The sequence below is a fragment of the Polyergus mexicanus genome, unplaced genomic scaffold, assembly GCF_030449975.1.
Source record: "Polyergus mexicanus isolate NDT 795.1 unplaced genomic scaffold, iyPolMexi1.0 SCAF_4, whole genome shotgun sequence".
In the NCBI taxonomy this organism is placed as follows: Eukaryota; Metazoa; Arthropoda; class Insecta; order Hymenoptera; family Formicidae; genus Polyergus; species Polyergus mexicanus.
Genome location: NW_027223324.1, coordinates 7,559,346 through 7,581,589, shown reverse-complemented (window position 1 = coordinate 7,581,589; position 22,244 = coordinate 7,559,346). Strand labels below are relative to the sequence as shown.

Sequence of the window (22,244 nt, the reverse complement as noted above, 5' to 3'; positions counted from 1 at the left end):
TGGTTTGAGAAATATTGATATAGATCTCACGATGCTGCTTAAATGTTAAATTTTTTACGTGGCAACTGCGATATTGTCGCAAGCTTCCGTTGCAATGAGATACGTTAATAAGATATAGTACGCTTAAATATTACATATGAAAGCGATGAAAAAAACTTTTTTGGATTTTAATTATTTTGGAAGAAAGAAAGCGATTAGATATAGCTTCTTATAAAATTGCCTTCGGCAATTTTCTTTTACTAAGAAATATCTGTTCTAGTTATAGTTTCGAAGAATATATATTTATGTATAATGTAGAATGCGCCCATTAAAATTTTTTGATACTTTAATGGATTTATCGATACCTTAATGAATATTAATGAATGTTTTCTTGGTGGTATATATACACGCCGTAAACATCTCTTTTTCAGTTTAGTTCAGAAGAATCTAAATTAAGTCGAAGTTAGCAATATTGTGATAGTTATATTTAACAATTATAAAACATGAAGATAATTTCATTTTTACTCCAATTGTTCCTGAATTTAACTTTACTAGGATTGATTATGTCTAATGGAGTTGTTGCGAATCCCATCGCTGATCCACAACCCATCGCTGATCCACAACCCATCGCTGCACCTGAACCTGATCCACAACAGTTTCTTATTGCGGCTGCCAATGTTCTGCTTAAAGCTTAAAGGGTAAGATAATTTATAACTAAATGATTTATAAAGTAACAAAATTATATTATAAATTTTTCTTTGCATTTTCTTTGCAAGCTTTGTTGAATGAAAAATCATTGATTAAATAGACTTCCGGCTTAAAATTTATGAAAAAATATATAATATATACATGTATTAATATATATTTTTAAATAGAAAATGTAAAATAAAATTTTGCGTAAAAAAGAAACGTAATTGATTGTAATAAAAAATTTCTTGTATATTTGACATAATATAATATAATAAAAATCTAATTTTTTATAAAAAAAGCACATCTTAATCTGTATTTGTAGTTAATATTAGATAGATATTGAAATTGGAATTAAAGTTTTATTAAATAGCAAAATATTTGTTAACTTTTAGTTTTAGTTTTCTCATTACAACTAATAGTAATAATATTCGCATGTATTATTATTGTGTACATTATTATGTCAATGTATAAAATAAAATTTTTCTTTGTCACGGATGCTTTTTTTTATAAATAATTTCAATTGTTATTGTTACGTAATATGATTTTTGTTCAAATTAATTCTAGAATTTTTTAATAAATTTTCTTTTCTTTACAGAGGTTATATATAATGTCTTTCAAAATGTATCTAAATGTATTGAAGGAAGACACGATCACAAAATCAAACAAGGAATTTTTCTCAACAATTTTGCAGTAAATATATCTTAAGTTAATGTAATCTTAAGAAAATGTATTGAAAATTCGAATATATCCTCTTCTACATATAAAATTATTGGTTTTCATATTGTAAATGTCTTGTCCATAAAAGAAATTGGACATTAACGCAATTTGAAAAAAGTAATTTAATAAAATAAATAATGTTAAATAAAAAAGAGATTTGTTTTAATTTACAAATTTTAATAAACTAACAACACGTTACACGCAAACTTTACATTTGCAATGTAAAGGCGAGAATAATTATAACCAATTATATAATTAATTTTAATTAATTATGTTAACTTCCTTTAATTTTTTGCAACAGAGATGAGATAAATTGATATATGTATATATATGTATATACATGTTAATACAATGTAAGATAAAATATAATAATAGCTTTTATAATAATAGCTTTTTTTTATAAATAATTTCAATTGTTATTGTTACGTAATATGATTTTTGTTCAAATTAATTCTAGAATTTTTTAATAAATTTTCTTTTCTTTACAGAGGTTATATATAATGTCTTTCAAAATGTATCTAAATGTATTTAATGAAGACACGACCACAAAATCAAACAAGGAATTTTTCTCAACAATTTTGCAGTAAATATATCTTAAGTTAATGTAATCTTAAGAAAATGTATTGAAAATTCGAATATATCCTCTTCTACATATAAAATTATTGGTTTTCATATTGTAAATGTCTTGTCCATAAAAGAAATTGGACATTAACGCAATTTGAAAAAGTAATTTAATAAAATAAATAATGTTAAATAAAAAAGAGATTTGTTTTAATTTACAAATTTTAATAAACTGACAACACGTTACACGCAAACTTTACATTTGCAATGTAAAGGCGAGAATAATTATAACCAATTATATAATTAATTTTAATTAATTATGTTAACTTCCTTTAATTTTTTGCAAAAGAGATGAGATAAATTGATATATGTATATATATGTATATACATGTTAATACAATGTAAGATAAAATATAATAACAGATATACATAAAAAAAAAAAGAAATTAACTATAATAGATTTTAATAGAGCTTTTTATAGAGATTATGAAATAAATTTGATAACTACGTCTCTCTATCACTTGATGAAAATTTTATATTAATTATAATATTTTCATTTCAATATTTCCTCAAAGATCCAATAGCAAATAAAATGTATCGATTTAACAATGAGAAAATTGATTTAATGATGTGATGATGATACGCTCTGACAGAATCTTTGATCCGAAAGAATCGACGATCGATTAATCTCGACGTTTGACGCTTTGTGTGCGTACTACGATTGTTTTATTATTAAAACTTAGACACACACGGAAGCGAAGACGCGGATGGTGCTCAGCTTTCCAGCAACACCGCACGTCTTGGAATCGGTAACATTTGTCGGTGATTGGAAGAATTTACGAGGTTCTTTCCCGTCTGGGACCCCGCTCTTCCGCCTATTCCTCACCGGCTCTTCCTCTCGCCGGAGCTACCGATAAATCACTTTCCCGACTTCGCGAGATTTAATATAACGTCAATATTCCCGCTAGAGCGAATAAAAAAGCGGAAAAGGGATATTCACGGCGAGTCCTCGCTACGCATCGTGACACTCGCATGGTCCTCCGTGCACGACGCGGGATAAAACCGTTTTAAAATCGCAAATATGTCGCATGTCAAGACTTTAAGACAATTTCTGCCTCTCTTCTTGGAATACGATTGCGACTGAGAATTATGACAAATTCCTTTATGGACCTACGTTTATATCCATTGAATTTATTGCGTGGCTTCGAACGAAATAACCAAGATTTAAGAGAGGAGACAATGCAGTACAACGTTAATATTCTTCCAATAATAGTATAATTAATATTAATTATAATAATTTATTATAATATAAAAAATAGTCCCTTTCTCTTTTAAAGAGACTATTTTATTTTATAAGAATTATTATTTCTTCTTCTTTCTAATAATATGCAAAATGTTAGCCTTTTTAAAAGTACAATCAATAGATTCCCTTATGATTGTAAATAAATTTTTCTTACATCTCAGAAACATTCCGCTAATTTAATTCACATGTTACGATTCAGTCCTCGAATACCTAGATTTAATATAATCTCGATCAATATTCCTGGCAGAAAGCGCAAAGAAGGAGAAAGTATAAAAGTCAAGATTCTAGACTGCTCAGCACGCGTCGTGGATGCTGCGTTTTTCTACGTGACACGTAATGAATAATTGATATATCATTTATTTTCCAACATAACGACACCTGATTTTGTCGACGAAACTGCTAACGTTAATAAACGCAAATAGGAAAAGAAAATATGTATAAAAAAGCTCGATTTATATAAAAATAACTATAATAATAAATAAAATAAATAAAATTATTTATAATAAGGTATACAATATAGCAATGGCAATAAATTATTAGTAATAATTGTTCTATAATAAATTACTATAAAATTAATTGTTATAATTATTATATGACAGTATTATTTTACCAATATCAAGATGCTATTTCTTAAGCAAGAGATCCACTATCTACGGTCATATCGTTTATTAGATCCGACTTGTATAATTATTACTGTTTCAATCAATGCATAAGTGGCTGCGACATAAGCGCGGTTTGCGTGCTTCAACAAATTTTAATATATCCAATACGATAAAACAGAAAGATGATTTTCCTGAGAGAGGAGAGAATCTGAATGCACAGCGTCACGCACCACTCATCTAGCGGATTCTGCAATTTCGTACGTGCTAACCCCACGATGAATTCTGATTGTGATGTTTCGCAGCTTGAGATTTTTTTTCACCCTCGCGGAGAATAAGCGCGTCACGGCGGAAGCTTCTTTGATACCGGTAAACGAAGGAATACGGAAAAATTCCTTCTCTATTAATCCAGGGGATAAATATGTATATTGGAAAAATATGTATATATTGTGAGTCTTGTTATCGCAAATATCTACAGGGTTGGGAAAGTTACTTTATAAAAGTAACTCGTTACCGTTACCGTCATTTTTTCTAAAAAGTAACTCGTTACCGTTACTCGTTACTAATTTTAAAAAGTAACTCGTTACCGTTACAGTTACTAAAAAGTAACGAGTCGTTACAATTTCCGTTACTTTTTTACAATACAAACTAATAAATTATTTTGCATAAGAAAAACTTTTAAAAAATTGTAAGCAAGATTTCATTCAAGGTTTATTACAAAATAAATGATTAAATTTTATCGAAATTCTTTATTAATTTTTAATAAAATTTGTTGCTCCATAGTATCATCATTTAAATGCCCTCTTTGTGGTGTTAATACAGAGCCACCGATGCTAAACATTCTTTCTACAGATGCACCGCTTGGTAGAGTTGTATTATATTTAATAAAAAGTTTTTTAAGTTTTGGATAGTCGTTTAACATTTCTATATTACAATTATTTGATTTTAAAAACCGTTGCAATTCTTCTTGTTCAGATTCATTTTGCACCGTTTTTTGCTCAAAAATGAAAAAATCATCGTGATCGTCAGATTTTCCAGCTTTTGGAGAATTTTCAGTTGATCGGATTCCTAATAAATCCTCCAAGTAATTTTCAGCACGTTTTCTTTTTTCTCCGGTTAACCAGTTTAACTTAAATTTTGGATGTAAACATGCTGCTATTATTAATTCTTTTGTTTCAAATATTGTAAGAAATCTAAAATCAAATATAGTAAATTAAGCGACATTGTTTGTTTTATTGAAATTAATACTTTTGAATCAATAGTTTAAAATAAAATAATATTTTTCAATTAAATCTTTATTTAAAATTAAATAACATATGTATTAATCAAATTAATAAGTTACCTTTTATTTAAACCTTGCTGAATAGCTTAAACTAATGAATGGCAATCTATAAGGTCAGATTTATTGAGATTTTCTAATTTTCGTTGCAAGGTACTTAGAACTGGTAGTAAATGAGATTACAACATAATAAGAATGCTAATTGGTCGATTTGCTTACGCTTTTACGGTTAAGATAAAAATTTTATCACGCACAATAGCAAGAATATTATGTTAAATAAATAAAAAAATTTGAAAAAAGTAACGATAAAAGTAACTGTTAAATTCGTTACTCGTTACCGAAAAATGTAACAAAGTTACTTTTTCCGTTACAAATAAAATTTGTAACGCCATTACCGTTACAGTTACCGAAAAAAAGTAACTGTAACGGTAACGGCGTTACAAGTAACGCGTTACTTGCCAACCCTGAATATCTAATATATCTTTATTATTCCGAGATGTTTTAAAAATTGTAAGAGTTAGTTTTCGCGATAGAAAGAATCATTTCAAACGGATAACATTTATAGCACGCATTTTTTAAGTCGAGTCATCCTCTCCGACAAAGTTAAATCTCCGGGATTTCACGGACTCCTCCCTTCTGGAATTTTCCGGTAACTTCAAAATCGCGGCGGTCAACAAAATGGATTAACGGCTGGGCGCGATGAAGGGAATTTTCCCATCGTACTCGGTTGGAATTTTTAGCACGTTCGGCGTTACAGGATGAAATCGGCCGAAAATTCGTGCATGAGGTGGTGTCGGATCTCTCGGAACATCCCCCCCGTCTCCTGTACAACATATTCCCACTCCTTCCACCCTCGCAAATAAATGGCGACAGGAGGGAGAAGGGGTGCTTTAGTGGCCGCGTACGCGCGTGAAGTCGACGTGGAAATTAATTCTTGCGGTTGTGGAAAATTGCCACGCCCGGCATTGTGAGACGCCGCGGCCAATCGTCGGGGGAAGATGCGCCCGACATGGGAAAACCGATTGTGACGATAATTGCTCGTTCCTAATGATTTTCTCCCTCGTTCTCCCTCGTGGCGCGCGGCGCTAATTTACGACGCGTATTTAACATCTTAATCACCGAGCGTCTGGTGCTCTACTTCGCCTCCATAAGATTTCCTCGTTATTACCTATCAACTCCTCGAGTCAAGTGAAAGCGTATATGAAAGTGTCTTCGACTACAGTTCGCGTGCTTACAAATGCGTCGAAGTAAATTCACGCTCCCGTATTTATATGTCGCGCCTCATTATACGGGTGCGACACTTTTAAGGAATTAAAAAACGCGAGACTGTGTGTGTGTGTGTGTGGGTGTGATGCAACGTGTCGAGCCGATCGCGTTTGTCAGTCGCGCTTTGACACTCGCGAGTGATATCCGGTATCAAAGCACGCGGTTCCGCGTCCGCGCATATCGAGCTCATTGTACATACATGGACGAGCAATTTTTCGTTTTATCGCGCAGCAGACGACCGACAGACGGCGGCTCTCCCTCCCTCTGCGGATGTTGTAGCATCCCGTCGAGGGAGAAAAAAGATAGAAAGGGGAGAGGAAAAGGGGGAGGGAGAGAGAGAGAGAGAGAGAGAGATATGATCGAACGGCTGCACCCCTACTTTCCTCCCCGTCAAATGATTTCCGCATTGTACCGGCTATAAGGACGGACAGATCGGCGGAATTTTAACGAGTTTTGTGCAACTTGATATAACGGGGGTTGGGGAAAAAGGACAAGGAGACGGAAGGGTGGAGGAGGATACCGTGGCGCCGTCGCTTCGTTTTGCTCTCCGTAAAATGCTTCTTGTACGAAGAGGCATACCGAAGTTAAGGCAAACCGTCGCAGCCGTTCCCCGGCTACGCCCGTTGGCGCGTATCGGGACGGAATTAAGGGCGTAAAGATACCTCACGTTTTTCTCCCGCAGGGCATCCCTCCATCGCCCTTCGTCGCTACTACTCGATATAAAGGTCTCCCAGCGAAAGATACCGGCGTTTATCTGCGACTTGGTGTACACACATTTTCGTGTTTACCTATGTATAATAAACAGCAATCTATATCTTCGATCGTGAATGTGTTCGATTATATCTGATATGGCGTTTTGAGAAGAAAAGGAAAGATGATAACGCGAGATATATTTGAATGGCAGGAAGAATTATGGATCAATTTTTTCATTCTGATATAAATGATTTTTCTCTTATAATTTATATCGATTTTAATAGAAATAATGCGTCTGATCCGAACAGACAAAGAAAGGTATCTTCGTCGATATTTCATACATTTTACTATTTTCTTCAGATTTTTAACGGACGATATTCGTTTTTTCGTGCAATCAAGTAAGAATCCTCGACGCTCTCTGCAGATACCGTATTATTTAACACACAAGAGAGTCGTACATGCGTCATTGCACACTTATACTATATTCCACGTTACCGAGGCTCATCACTATGACATTATTGGCGAATGAAAGCATCCGGAACAGCGTCATTCCATATTCTATAGTCTCGCGGAATTTTCAATAACTGTGACTGCATCCTTATACGTGGTGAGCCAGAGGAAACGAACGTTGGAGAAGATGATGCTCTGATAAAGTGTGTCAAAGCTACGGTATTCCATTTAACCGCGATGAGTTAATTTCGAAAATTGCTTCTCTGGATTGCGCGCTTTAATATAAATACATTTGTGATAACAAATGATTTTAAAGGGAGCGAGAGAGAGGGTCGGGCTTCTGATAGTAAATTCGAATTACCAGGTATATAAATATAAAATCGAAATTTTTGTATAGAAAATACACGTTTATTGTATGAAAATGATAAAAAATATTTTATTCCAAGTATTGCCCATTGCTAGCTATACATTTTTCCAATCTCTCTGACAATTTGTAGATGCCACGCCAAAAAAACTGTTGCTCCTTTGAGGCAAACCAGTCATCGAGCCATTTTCGTACATTTTCGTAAGAAGTGAAGCGCTGCTCGGCAAGTGCGTGTCCCATCCCTGACCCCCCCCCCCCCCCTGTCTCTCTTTATTATTATTGTCATGAACGTTTAATCATATATATGTATTTTTTTTTATTGCATAGAGCAATCTTTTTACTCTCTAAATTAGTAAAAAAGATTAATAATTATATATATATTATTAACAAAGATATACAGATTGTGCATGCTGTGGGCGGCGGTGCTGGATTAGGTTTCGGCAGTTTGTTCGCCCTATATATGATGGAGGAATATCCCAATAAAATTCTGAAATCCTACACATTGATGCCGTCATCAGAGGACAACATAGTAACACAATCTTACAACGCGGTATTAACGATTCCCTATTTGATCGATTGCATCCAGGAGGTTTTTTGCATCAGTAACGACGCTATCAGCCGCATTTGCTCCGACAAATTGAAAATTGTAACAAATAAAGAGTTCTACCCCGAGATAAATCATGTAATTTCTCTCTGCATGTCAGGAATCACAGCTTGTTTGAGGTAGAGATGACGGCATATTTATGAATTTCAGCGTTTAATTAAATGTAAAACTTTAATATTGTTAAGCTTTTAATATTACAGCGTATTAACAAAAAAATATTTGCTGTAAAAGAATTTTCATTTTTCACATTCGGAAAATTCAAAAGAGATTTTTATTCATTTCGTATTACTTGCTTGTTGTTGTTATAGGTTTCCAGGTCAGTTAAATGCAGGTCTCAGAAAGCTCCTGGTAAACATGGTGCCGTTTCCACGACTGCACTTTTTCGTACCTGGATACGTACCCCTACAACCAGGATATAAGTTTGCTCGTAGAAAAGGGAAGGTTAGAACATTGATTCAAGATATGTTCAAAAGTGAAAGCATGTTTATCAATTGCGATCCTAGAAATGGACAATTTCTTACCGCCGCTGCTATTTTCAGAGGCAGAATATCAACTAAGGTATCCATTAATAAAAATTAGAAATATAAAATAAAATATTTTGTAGCTTGGTATTTTTTAAATAATATAAAATCATAAAAGACGGTAAAGATATATATATATATATATACCAGGTATATAAATATGAAACCGGAATTTTTGTATAGAAAATACACGTTTATTGTATGAAAATGATAAAAAATATTTTATTCCAAGTATTGCCCATTGCTAGCTATACATTTTTCCCATCTCTCTGACAATTTGTGGATGCCACGCCAAAAAAACTGTTGCTCCTTTGAGGCAAACCAGTCATCGAGCCATTTTCGTACATTTTCGTAAGAAGTGAAGCGCTGCTCGGCAAGTGCGTGTCCCATCGATGCAAATAAGTAGTAATCGGATGGAGCCAAGTCTGGTGAGTAAGCCGCATGCGAAAGTATTTCCCAACTAAACGCCTCAATCGTTTCCTTGACCGGTTTTGCTGTGTGCGATGATGCATTATCATGAAGCAAAATCACTTTGTGTTGCCTTTTTTGATATTCTGGTCGTTTTTCACGCAAAGCTTCATTCAAATCGAGTTATTGTTGCGTTTGAGCGTCATCCTCATCCAACAATGTTTGCAATTCGCTGTCTTCAAACTTTTTCGGTGGTCTTCCACGTTCTTCGTTTCTCACGTCAAAATCGCCACTTTTGAATTTTTTAAGCCACTCAAAGCACTGTGATTTACCAAGAGCATGCTCACCGTATGCTTCGACAAGCATTCGAAGCGATTCTGCAGCAGTTTTCTTCAAATGGTAACAGAAAATCAATGCTGTCCGCAAATCGTAGTTTCCAGGCACAAAATTCGACATGTTCAACGCTATTAAAAACTATGCTGTTGTATGAAACTTGTATCGTTGTGAGTTGAAAATCTTTATCAGATGTCAAAACAAGAAAATGGCGCCAATGACGCGGTTTGACGGTAACTACATTGACAGCTAGGGCCAGCTATGAACAAATTCTGGTTTCATATTTATATACCTGGTAAATAATTAAATGTAAAATCTCTTCTGATAAATCGTATTTTTCGGATACTCTTATACGACAATTAACTCGGGACCGAGTATCGACAATAAACTTTTGACATCTGACATTCAATTTCCACGATTGTTTGCCGCACTTTTATGCAGTATGCGGCCTCATTGTTTGAAAGCCTTTATTGCCAGTATATGTATTGTGTGCATTGTGACGTGATCACCCGTTATTTTTCCACATGCCAAGTCTCGTAGTGAAAATTTCCGACGGGCATTGTATCCAAATATCGATGACGAGCAAAGTGGAAACTTCGCGTTCGGCGTCACGTAAATTGTCAACGTTTGTGCGAGCGTGACAGGCGACCACTTCTTCAAGTTATTCCATTTTATTTCCGTATGGTTTCGCGATTCTTGACCCCTCGACAATATCCGCTTATATACAAATACACATGCATTCGGCATGAAAATGACAGCAACAGATCTGTATTTCACGGGTCTGCAAACCGATATGAAAGATTAATATTATTGCCAATATTAATATTATTATATTAATATTACATAACTATGGCATTATTATTGCTTCTATGGCTTTATTCGCATAAATTGTTACCACCGTTAATAATATTTGTAGTTTATATATCAAAATATCGCATATAATTAATCTTTTATGCGCGTGTGTACGTATGATAAATTAATTATTTTATAAAATCTATTATTTCCTCTCTCTCTTTTTTTCCTTTCGACGTACAGAGTTTGCTTTTTTTTTAAATACAAAGATTACGCGATGATCTCGTCGGCGTTAGCGAAATATACACACGTTACTTCTATTAATAAATCTTTCCATTATATATTTCCCCGTTTCCGATATTTTATCTCGTTCATCTTAATGATTCCCCGAAGGGAGAAAAGTGCGCACCCGCGATAATATTAACATTCCGATTCACGGTGTTCGGTCTCTTCGACGAACGGAAATTTCTACCCAGCAATTTTAATCGTTTCGATAAGCGTCCAAGCAGGAGAGAGACGCACTACGTTCGATCAGCACCATAAATCCGAGAGTGGCGTTCCACGAGTTCGTTGCTCCACGGTCCGATACTCATTATATCAGCATTGTGGCCGTCGCTATTCCATATTCTCGGCGTTAAGTCGTATAGAATTTCCAATAGCAATAGAATCGGAATCCCCTGCGAGAGAGAAAATCAGCTCCGTTGAATAATTCTCGCATAATCGACGCGCGCGCGCGCGCCCGCAACAATGTAACCAGGATTTGTAACCCCGGAGCGGAGAAGTCGACAATTTCTGACGCGTGTTCGCACATCGCATTTAACGCTAAATATCTATAAACGCGAGGCTTTGTCTTCATCTCGTATGCGCACGTTTAATTCATTCTACTGGATTTCGATCGTCGCGAGATAAGTCAACGTCCTCACGGTCCTAGTAGATGATGATCGACGTAATAGTTTCGATTAAGGGAAACTGCCAGTCAAACTTCGTATCCATTACGCGAATTGCCTTCTGTGAGCAGTTTGCAATCTGTCGATACATAAAATCAAATCCGCAGAAACGTCGCGGAAATGGAGTACGCTGGGATTTTTCCGCGAGATATGTTTAATCGACGCGTCGATAAATTCGACGGTTTGCAAAAGGATTGTCGATGCTCCTCGCGTTCTTTGACAGTTTGTTATAAAGAAAAAAATCGAAAACGTCAATCAACATTTCAATAACGCTAATTTTTGATAATCAATCATAATACCGACAAATTTCCAAATCATTCGTTCAGATGACGTTTCAATTTTATCTACACCGACTATATTTTTCCACCGATCTCCCGTAGATTGACGTGTACAAAGAGCGCGTGATTGCGCAAATTTGGCATATCGGATTAATATCCGAGTGAGCGCGTAACGAATTTTTACTCACGAGTCCCGCACAACTTTATCTCGTTTCGTCTCTAATGAGCTTCGTCGTCGGAACTCTTACACTCTCGATATGAATTTTAAATTTCCATCCGGACTCTTTTTGCCTTACAACCCGCTTGTCGGATATTAGCCGGAACGCGCATGTCTGCAGCACGATTTTGCCACGAAATCGCTCTCTTCCGTACTGTTGCATTTATACACGCGTCCCTGATTACAGTTCCTCTCCGCGATACGATAAAACGTTAGGTGTATTTGCATTTGTTGAATCTGTAAAAATGTGCTTTTTCTTTATGTAAATGCAATTTTATTAAATGCACAATATTAAAGTATCTAGATATAAAAATGCGCAGTTGCGTTTGCATTATAGCATATATAAATTTTAATATTTCATATATACAGGGTGACCCATTTTAAAGGACCCACTCAAATATTTCAGAAACACTGCGTTAAATCGAAAAATGTTTCAAACAAAAGTTGTGTGGCTTCGAGACAATGATTTGACCTTGGAAAATCATTTGAAGGTCATGTGAAGGTCAACTTTAAAATCTTAAATGAAAACCCCCATTTTTTATTTAGTATTCTTGTAGCTGACATCGAGAGCTTTCCAAAACACTATAATAAAGTATTTTCTCATTAAGTACTTTTTGAGTTATTTTATATTTTAATCTGACATATTTTGATATAAAAAATAAAATATTTCGTAAAATATTCAGTTTTTGATAATTTTACCGTAATACTTCTATGTACAGAATAATAAGACAAATTAATTAGTGCCAAAAAAAACAAATAATTGTTTAAAAAAATACATTGTAAATAATTTTCTTAAAAACAAATTTTTTTTTATACTAATTGATTTGTCTCATTATTCTGTACATAGAAGTATTACGGTAAGATTATCAAAAACTAAATATTTTACGAGATATTTAATTTTTTATATCAAAATATAATGTCAGATTAAAATATAAAATAACTCAAAAAGTACTTAATAAAAAAATACTTTATTATAGTGTTTTGGAAAGCTCTCGATGTCAGCTACAAGAATATTAAATAAAAAATGGGGGTTTCCATTTAAGATTTTAAAGTTGACCTTCACATGACCTTCAAATGATTTTCCAAGGTCAAATCATTGTCTCGAAGCCACACAACTTTTGTTTGAAACATTTTTCGATTTAACGCAGTGTTTCTGAGATATTTGAGTGGGTCCTTTAAAATGGGTCACCCTGTATATTTCACATGACAATATTCGAGATAATCATCGTCTAAATAAAGAACGCCGTAAACGAGCGTCCGATGTTCTTCTCGAGATTTTCCATGTCGTTCTTAAAGTCTGACGAGCAAAACGATCTGTATCGCGCATGCAACTTCGGAAATGGATTGTTAGAGACGCATGTTGTTGATATGCATCCGCTATATGTGTCATGGGAGTCTGAGAGCGACGTAAAGCTGCATTTTGTCGAACGCAAATGCGATCCTCTCGCGCGATTCAGGAAAGAATGATAAGAAACTCGAAGGATATATCGGCGAGGGAGGCGAGAAGAGACTCGTCTCGCCGTTGTTCCAAGGCACAATGTGTCTCGATTGTCTATCGAAGTTTTCAAATATCTTCCAGGAGCCGTTGGGATGCCGGCGAATTTACGTACCCGGTACCTGGGGGAGGTTGCGCGACTTTTACCATCTCATGTGCATACGCGTCTCGCGTAAAAGAGCGGAAGCAACGTTCGTTGAAAGAGGTTAAAACATCGAGGAGAAAAAGAGCTTCCAAAAAATCCGATTCCAGAGAAACCGAAATGGCATCAAGAAACATAATTCTAAGGGGACTTATTCGAGAATTTTTTTTATGGCCTATGTATATCTATTGACATGGCTCCTTCCCTCCTCTCGTTTCTTATCGAATCAAGCAATTATTGAAGTCACATAAAAATATTTTGTTTCATAATTCTTCTTGTTCACATTTTCGCAACACATTCGTTCAATTATTTATAGAACAAAAATTTTAGTACTGTGTCTTTCAACGTTTGATAAAGAGATTGTTGTTCTATTCTGAATATTTACTCAGAGATATGCGCGAAATTGAAAACACGCCGCGAAAAAAAGGATAATAAGGCGATTCGAGCAAGCTATGCAAGCAGCTTCGAGAAAATCGGTAGAAACTGATGCTTTTTTAATCAAAAATTAAATTCGTCGCCGTCGTCAGGTGAACAAAAAATTTCCGCTGACAATTTTTCTCCGGATCTCGCGGTTTTGACTTTGTTCGCCAATAGTGATAATAATTAAATACTGAGCAGCGTTTAATTTGTTTCTTGTCGATAAAGAATCCTGAACAATATTGATACTGGTGGCGAAAAATTGAAGAGAGATGGGATTATCGCATTATTCATTTTCGCCGTGATTCGTATTGTAGTATCATAAGAAGACAAATATTTTGCATTAACTTGTTTAAGCGCGTGCTCGATTCGCGAAATGAAATGTGAGCAAAGTTTGCCGCAGAGACATGTTATACGACAAGATATTCTTACCTTATTAAGACCCGTAGAGGAGAGACTATCTCGTCGTAGTCTTCCTCAAGACACCGCGAGACAAGGAAATTAGGAAAATGGTAGATTGAATTGAGTTCCGTTTAAAATATTAATATTCGTAAGCATAGCGTGATGTTGATATAAGAAGAGATTATAATTAAAGCATACATTTTTGGCGACGATTAATTAAACATCAAATGCAAAATGAAAATCAAACATTGAAATTAGATTGTTTTCTCGTGTCGTTGATATATTTGTCTTTAAAAAAGTAATAAAATAAAAAGATATTTAAAGCTTTCGATCTCTCATTAATCCACTTTGTTTAGCTTCAATTTATTTAAGTGACTTTCCCGATCGGCGGAAAAATTTCTTCTCTTATCCCTAAACGTCATATACCATCTCAATTGACCGGAATGTTTCACCTTCATTTGATTCATCGTCCAATCCTATTCATCCACTATTACTTTGATACAGGGTTGGGAAGTAACGCGTTACTTGTAACGCCGTTACCGTTACAGTTACTTTTTTTCGGTAACTGTAACGGTAATGGCGTTACAAATTTTATTTGTAACGGAAAAAGTAACTTCGTTACATTTTTCGGTAACGAGTAACGAATTTAACAGTTACTTTTATCGTTACTTTTTTCAAATTTTTTGATTTATTTAAGATATTATTCTTGCTATTGTGCGTGATAAAATTTTTATCTTAACCGTAAAGCCGTAAGCAAATCGACCAATTAGCATTCTTGTTATGTTGTAATCTCATTTACTACCAGTTCTAAGTACCTTGCAACGAAAATTAGAAAATCTCAATAAATCTGACCTTATAGATTGCCATTCATTAGTTGAAGCTATTCAGCAAGGTTTAAATAAAAGGTAATTTATTAATTTGATTAATACATATGTTATTTAATTTTAAATAAGGATTTAATTGAAAAATTATTATTTTATTTTAAACTATTGATTCAAAAGTATTAATTTCAATAAAACAAACAATGTCGCTTAATTTACTATATTCGATTTTAGATTTCTTACAATATTTGAAACAAAAGAATTAATAATAGCAGCATGTTTACATCCAAAATTTAAGTTAAACTGGTTAACCGGAGAAAAAAGAAAACGTGCTGAAAATTACTTGGAGGATTTATTGGGAATCCGATCAACTGAAAATTCTCCAAAAGCTGGAAAATCTGACGATCACGATGATTTTTTCATTTTTGAGCAAAAAACGGTACAAAATGAATCTGAACAAGAAGAATTGCAACGGTTTTTAAAATCAAATAATTGTAATATAGAAATGTTAAACGACTATCCAAAACTTAAAAAACTTTTTATTAAATATAATACAGCTCTATCAAGCAGTGCATCTGTAGAAAGAATGTTTAGCATCGATGGCTCTGTATTAACACCACAAAGAGGGCGTTTAAATGATGATACTATGGAGCAACAAATTTTATTAAAAATTAATAAAGAATTTCGATAAAATTTAATCATTTATTTTGTAATAAACCTTAAATGAAATCTTGCTTACAATTTTTTAAAAGTTTTTCTTATGCAAAATAATTTATTATTTTGTGTTGTAAAAAAGTAACGGAAATTGTAACGACTCGTTACTTGTTAGTAACTGTAACGGTAACGAGTTACTTTTTAAAATTGGTAACGAGTAACGGTAACGAGTTACTTTTTAGAAAAAATAACGGTAACGGTAACGAGTTACTTTTATAAAGTAACTTTCCCAACCCTGCTTTGATACCGCCCATGGTGCCCGTTCATCGTGTACTCGTGTTCGTCTACACAACGGTCGTTGATGTATAGCGTGCGCGAGTTATCGATCTGCGGGCTGAGAAGCCGGCAGACAGTTTCAAGATCCGTGTTCCACGCGGGCCATAACACAATTACGTTAATTGGCCAATGCTTACATTAGTATTAAGTTCAAGTCTGACGAGGAGAGCCGAGACGAGGCGAATCGCGCCGCAGCTCGTAGCTGTTTCGGAAACTCCTTCGACAGCTCATACGTTCATACAGAGGGACAAAGCTCGTTGTCTCGACGTGGCAAAGTGCATCAGCAGTGGGAAATCAGGCAAGTGAAGCGAAGCGAAAAGCAGGGTGATACTCATACGATAGTTTTTAGAATAAATGTTTTATAAGAAACTATAGAGGGATAGAAAAAAAAAATATGACAAGAAAGTAGAAAAAAATAAGCAAAGGATGTGACAGCGAGGGAACGTATTAAGTTCGTTAAAATCGATGAGAAAAGCGCGATGAAAATGTGTCGCAATGATACCACGCATCGAAAAATTCGGATAAACGAAATTAAGAGAACAGGATAAAATCGGAGAAAGAGAGACAGACTGCAGATAAAGGGAGTTGGCAGATGAAAACGGGGATGGGAAAGGTATCGCGCAGAAAGAAAATGCAAATACGGGGAAAGCCTTGCAGCGCTGCTCGAGAAACGTCACGAAGGGAGAGAAGAGAGAGAGAGAGAAAGAGAGAAGAAAAGAATGTAGATAGAGCGAGCATGCGGAGATACCGAGAGAGAAGGTGCGAAAGAGAGAATGAGGCGGAAGGGAAAGAGGGAGGGTAAGAAGGGTGGTCTTTGGTTGAAGGAAGGGTGGTCTACGAGAATGGTTTCGAGGCGAAGTTCGGCGGTTTGGCATCCCTCTACATCGCAAACTACCACCACTACACGTTTCCGTCAGGCTTGCGCGAGGTTGCTTCTCTCGAATCATCGTGCCCCGGCGCTGATTTCACAGCGCCCTTCGCAGGATAAGCGGAAGTCGGTCCCCGCAGTACAGCTCCCTCATCCTCCCCGATCCCAAACGCAAAACTTTCGAATCTCCAAAATTCTCCGGGTTATTCTCAGAGGAGAAGGAGCGCACGCGCTCTTCCGCGAGAGTCTCCCTAATATCGAAAGAAAGAAGCGACACGTTTTTGAAATTTCTCGACAATTGGTATAATTTTTTCGGAACGAATCGTTTTTTCACTTTCGATCCGTAACAATCGAATCCCCCGACCGATCTTAATTCATTACATTGTTTATTCAATATGTAGGTATATACAGTGGACAGAAATATATCGGCGTCCCATTTTAGTGAAATTTCCAAATTAAATATAAATTAATAAATAAAGAATTAGAAAGAATTAATAAATATGCAAAAAGAAATGTATACAAAAGTCAATAATGTACATCGATTCACCGAAATAAATTAATGATAAATTTAAGACTCAATCACGTGCTAGCCGCGTCGTAATTAACTCAGAGCCAACAAACGACGGAATGACAACTCGATCACGCCTGTTCGCAAAAAAAAAAAAAAAAAAAAAGAAAGAACACGTACGATCTCTCGCCGTGTCCGCGCGAAATTCGCGCCAATCGCATCGTCGCGTTTAATCGAACGCGCGCGGAGAATCCAGTCGCCCGAATATTCGAATATTCGCGCGTACGAAGGTCCGATAATCCCGATCCGGGATCGACAATAGTTCGCCGTCGATTATAATCCAACGTAGCTCTGAAAAACGGCTCAGCATTGTGGACGAATTCGATCTGTCGTTGTAATTGTCGATCGTGCAATTATATAGACGAGGCCAATATGACACTTTGACATTGTATCGACATTGCATCGAGCATCACAGCCGACCGAGATGTTTCTGCCATCGATACTAATCTGCCGACAGGTATTGTCGATATCTGTTCTTACAGTATCGGCAGTGACACGAGCGTGACATTTGTGCAAAATGAAATTAGGGGTCGATTTATACGGAATAGGTCAGAATTTATTATAGTTTTCTTTTCGTCGAACGAAAATCTCAAGGCACTAATATTAGGTGTATGCAACTTTGCTTCCGCCGTTTTTTCCCGAAATTCGAGGCTTTATTGTAAAAAACTGGTTAGGCGTTTTGAAATTGCTTGTTGAGTCACTCCCAATGATCGTGCCAATTCTTTTTGACTTTGACTCGAGTCTTCATTAAGTAATGCCTCCAATTCTGCATCTTCGAAAACCTTCTCTCTTCCACCGCTATGCCGATCTTTGACGTGAAAATCACCGTTCTTGAAGCGTTCAAACCACTCACGACACGTTCTTTCACTAATAGCGGCTTCACCATAAGTATTTGAGAGCATTCGATGAGCCTCAGTCGCAGATTTCTTCATATTGAAACAGAAAATTAAAACCTCCCGCAAATGACGAGAATTTGGCTCGTAAACTGACATTTTCAATCGAGAATAACTTTATGATGCAGACACAAATCGACTAATGTTTCTATGGGGTTATGTTGATAGATGCCCAAGTTTATTGCATGACGTCTATGATCTATTTATTTCGACCACTACTTACCGCTAAAGCCATCTATAGGAAAACAGCGGAAGCAAAGTTGTACACCTAATAATTTTCGTGCTGTTACAGATAGTGTTCTGTATGCTTTTCAATAAGTGTAAAAATTTTTATATATACGTATTTAACATAGAAATTCAAATGAGATTTTAAGCGACGAACAAGCATTGGAAGGAACAAGAGTATGGTATGTGAAAACGTCACTATCGCGGTTTTTCTGGATCCAACGTGAACCACCATGTGCAATCATCGCAAGATCAAACATAGAAAGTGCGTGTCAATGCTGGAAAGCAGTCAATCGGATTTCATCGCAATCCCCGCAGGCGTGCGATCGTCCTCTAATTACGCGACTAATTCTCTCATTTATTTGAAATCCGATATGTTATCTCGTAATGGCGACAGAGCGAGCTCACCGTTAATGTCGAGCACGATCGACGACCTAATTTCGGACAAATTCGGAAAAAACTCGTCGCAATTTTTCGTCACGGGAATCTTCCACGGGGAAGACTATCATCATAATTTTGAATATTTTCCAAGTTTTCGAATGATAGCAGCCACGTCGATATCGCGCGGATTACAAACCGTTTGAACTTTTTTTTATCCGGTTCGCGAAATATTTGCGCAGACGGGCGCAAACGCGAAACGGGTTAAATCAAATTCCACGATGGAAAATGATTTTCGCGATATTGCGAAAACATTCATCTCGCTTAGAATTTTTTCCGTGATTGAAGAGAAATCAATTCGCGCGATACATGTTCCTCGCATTTGATTTGCGCTCGCTGTTACCGGCGCTGCGTTTGTCAATTACGCTTCTGATTTTGTAAACGGAAAAAAATATAAGTGGATAGATTTTTTATTGTCGCAAATCGTTTCTCGCAATTCGCAGTCATAGAGATATTTGTCATTCGGCCGCACTACAATAATATTTCACTCCCATACTACTATTTCAGAGACAAAATTAATTTTTTATATTTTTATTTACTTATATTATTGTATTAAGTAATTAATATAATTGATATTTTAAATGGAGGAAAGGAAGAGAAAGGAAAAGAAATAAAATTGAAGGAGAAAACAATATCTGAAAGCCGGGATATCATAGCAAAACCACTAGGTCGATTTTTTTAAAGTCGCTCCGAAGAGACGAGCTTTATTTCCTGCCGACGTGGTTTTGCGGTGAAAGATGAAACGCCGCGTCAAGTCTACTGTTGCACCACTTTCCTGGCTTCCAGACTGCATCAAAGGAGTAAATAACGGGAAGCCTACCGTCTCACCATGCTCGTGTCACGTTTAAAATGACACGATTGTTTAGAGTGACATGATTTCATTGTCTCTTTTTTCAAAGAATCATTTTCATAAACATTCTATCATATACATATTTAATTTTGTTTTACTTTTAAAAATGCTTTCAATAAAATGCAATTTTGTGTAAAAAAGAGAATATAAACTAGTATTTATTTATTTTATATATTTATACTATTTTTTAATACTTTATTTTATATATCTTATCATGGATATCCTTACATTTTGATAAAAATATAATATGTAAAATATACATATGTAGAAGAGTTGTTAAAAATTATTAATAAAGATGCGTAAAACAATGCAACCTCTCTCTAGCTGCAAGATTCTCTTTTAAGTTACAACGTTTTTAATCTCATGCCTGACAAAGGACATTGTCGATCTGCATTACATCAATATTCGACACGGAATAAGTGTTCGAAGAGAAGAACCGCGAACTCATCACCCAGCTGCGGGCTTGATCTTTTGCTTAATGCTCGTACACTCTTTGAGAGTTTTTATAAGCATACCCGTATATCCGCTCGTCGTCTATTATCTTCCACGTGCGAATGCACGTGCACGCACGGACGCGACTTCGCGACGGCGTGAAAAATTCGCGACTGTCGGCGCAAAAAGCCGACGGCGAAATGACAGTGGGAATTCTTCTACGGGCTGTGCGAAGGGCCCGCATTCATCAGTCTGATGGCTTCTACTTAATACTCGCGCATAGCCTGAGCTAGGATATCAATCGCGATTTTCGGAAAAGGGGAGTACATTTTCAGGGTTGGGAAAGTTACTTTATAAAAGTAACTCGTTACCGTTACCGTTATTTTTTCTAAAAAGTAACTCGTTACCGTTACTCGTTACCAATTTTAAAAAGTAACTCGTTACCGTTACAGTTACTAAAAAGTAACGAGTCGTTACAATTTCCGTTACTTTTTTGCAATACAAACTAATAAATTATTTTGCATAAGAAAAACTTTAAAAAAATTGTAAGCAAGATTTCATTCAAGGTTTATTACAAAATAAATGATTAAATTTTATCGAAATTCTTTATTAATTTTTAATAAAATTTGTTGCTCCATAGTATCATCATTTAAATGCCCTCTTTGTGGTGTTAATACAGAGCCACCGATGCTAAACATTCTTTCTACAGATGCACTGCTTGGTAGAGCTGTATTATATTTAATAAAAAGTTTTTTAAGTTTTGGATAGTCGTTTAACATTTCTATATTACAATTATTTGATTTTAAAAACCGTTGCAATTCTTCTTATTCAGATTCATTTTGCACCGTTTTTTGCTCAAAAATGAAAAAATCATCGTGATCGTCAGATTTTCCAGCTTTTGGAGAATTTTCAGTTGATCGGATTCCCAATAAATCCTCCAAGTAATTTTCAGCACGTTTTCTTTTTTCTCCGGTTAACCAGTTTAACTTAAATTTTGGATGTAAACATGCTGCTATTATTAATTCTTTTGTTTCAAATATTGTAAGAAATCTAAAATCAAATATAGTAAATTAAGCGACATTGTTTGTTTTATTGAAATTAATACTTTTGAATCAATAGTTTAAAATAAAATAATATTTTTCAATTAAATCCTTATTTAAAATTAAATAACATATGTATTAATCAAATTAATAAGTTACCTTTTATTTAAACCTTGCTGAATAGCTTCAACTAATGAATGGCAATCTATAAGGTCAGATTTATTGAGATTTTCTAATTTTCGTTGCAAGGTACTTAGAACTGGTAGTAAATGAGAGCTCTGCTTTTCCGAAAAGATAAAGCTCTCATTGGATATCGCGCGTCGGGTCATCGCACTGGTCTGCAAGAGCCATAAGTTGATCAATCACGTTCAAGCATTTTTACAACATAATAAGAATGCTAATTGGTCGATTTGCTTACGGCTTTACGGTTAAGATAAAAATTTTATCACGCACAATAGCAAGAATAATATCTTAAATAAATAAAAAAATTTGAAAAAAGTAACGATAAAACTAACTGTTAAATTCGTTACTCGTTACCGAAAAATGTAACGAAGTTACTTTTTCCGTTACAAATAAAATTTGTAACGCCATTACCGTTACAGTTACCGAAAAAAAGTAACTGTAACGGTAACGGCGTTACTTCCCAACCCTGTACATTTTAT

General features: G+C 35.2%; 1 protein-coding gene across 1 annotated transcript; it reads left to right on the top strand.

Moving 5' to 3' along the window:
• Positions 1 to 542: 542 nt before the first annotated feature.
• Positions 543 to 16,633, top strand: LOC138932832 (tubulin beta-1 chain-like). The gene is made up of 5 exons (XM_070295019.1): positions 543 to 656; positions 8,302 to 8,624; positions 8,814 to 9,063; positions 9,275 to 9,282; positions 16,411 to 16,633. Exons 1-5 carry the CDS (start codon positions 543 to 545, stop codon positions 16,631 to 16,633), a joined length of 918 nt encoding a protein of 305 aa, XP_070151120.1.
• Positions 16,634 to 22,244: the final 5,611 nt, after the last annotated feature.

Excerpts from the sequence above, each read along its gene's own strand:
- LOC138932832 (XM_070295019.1), top strand. The coding sequence starts at position 543 with ATGTCTAATGGAGTTGTTGCGAATCCCATCGCTGATCCACAACCCATC. Across the intron at positions 657-8,301 it reads TTCTTATTGCGGCTGCCAAT|ATTGTGCATGCTGTGGGCGG; the intron begins GTTCTGCTTAAA and ends AAAGATATACAG. Across the intron at positions 8,625-8,813 it reads GGAATCACAGCTTGTTTGAG|GTTTCCAGGTCAGTTAAATG; the intron begins GTAGAGATGACG and ends TTGTTGTTATAG.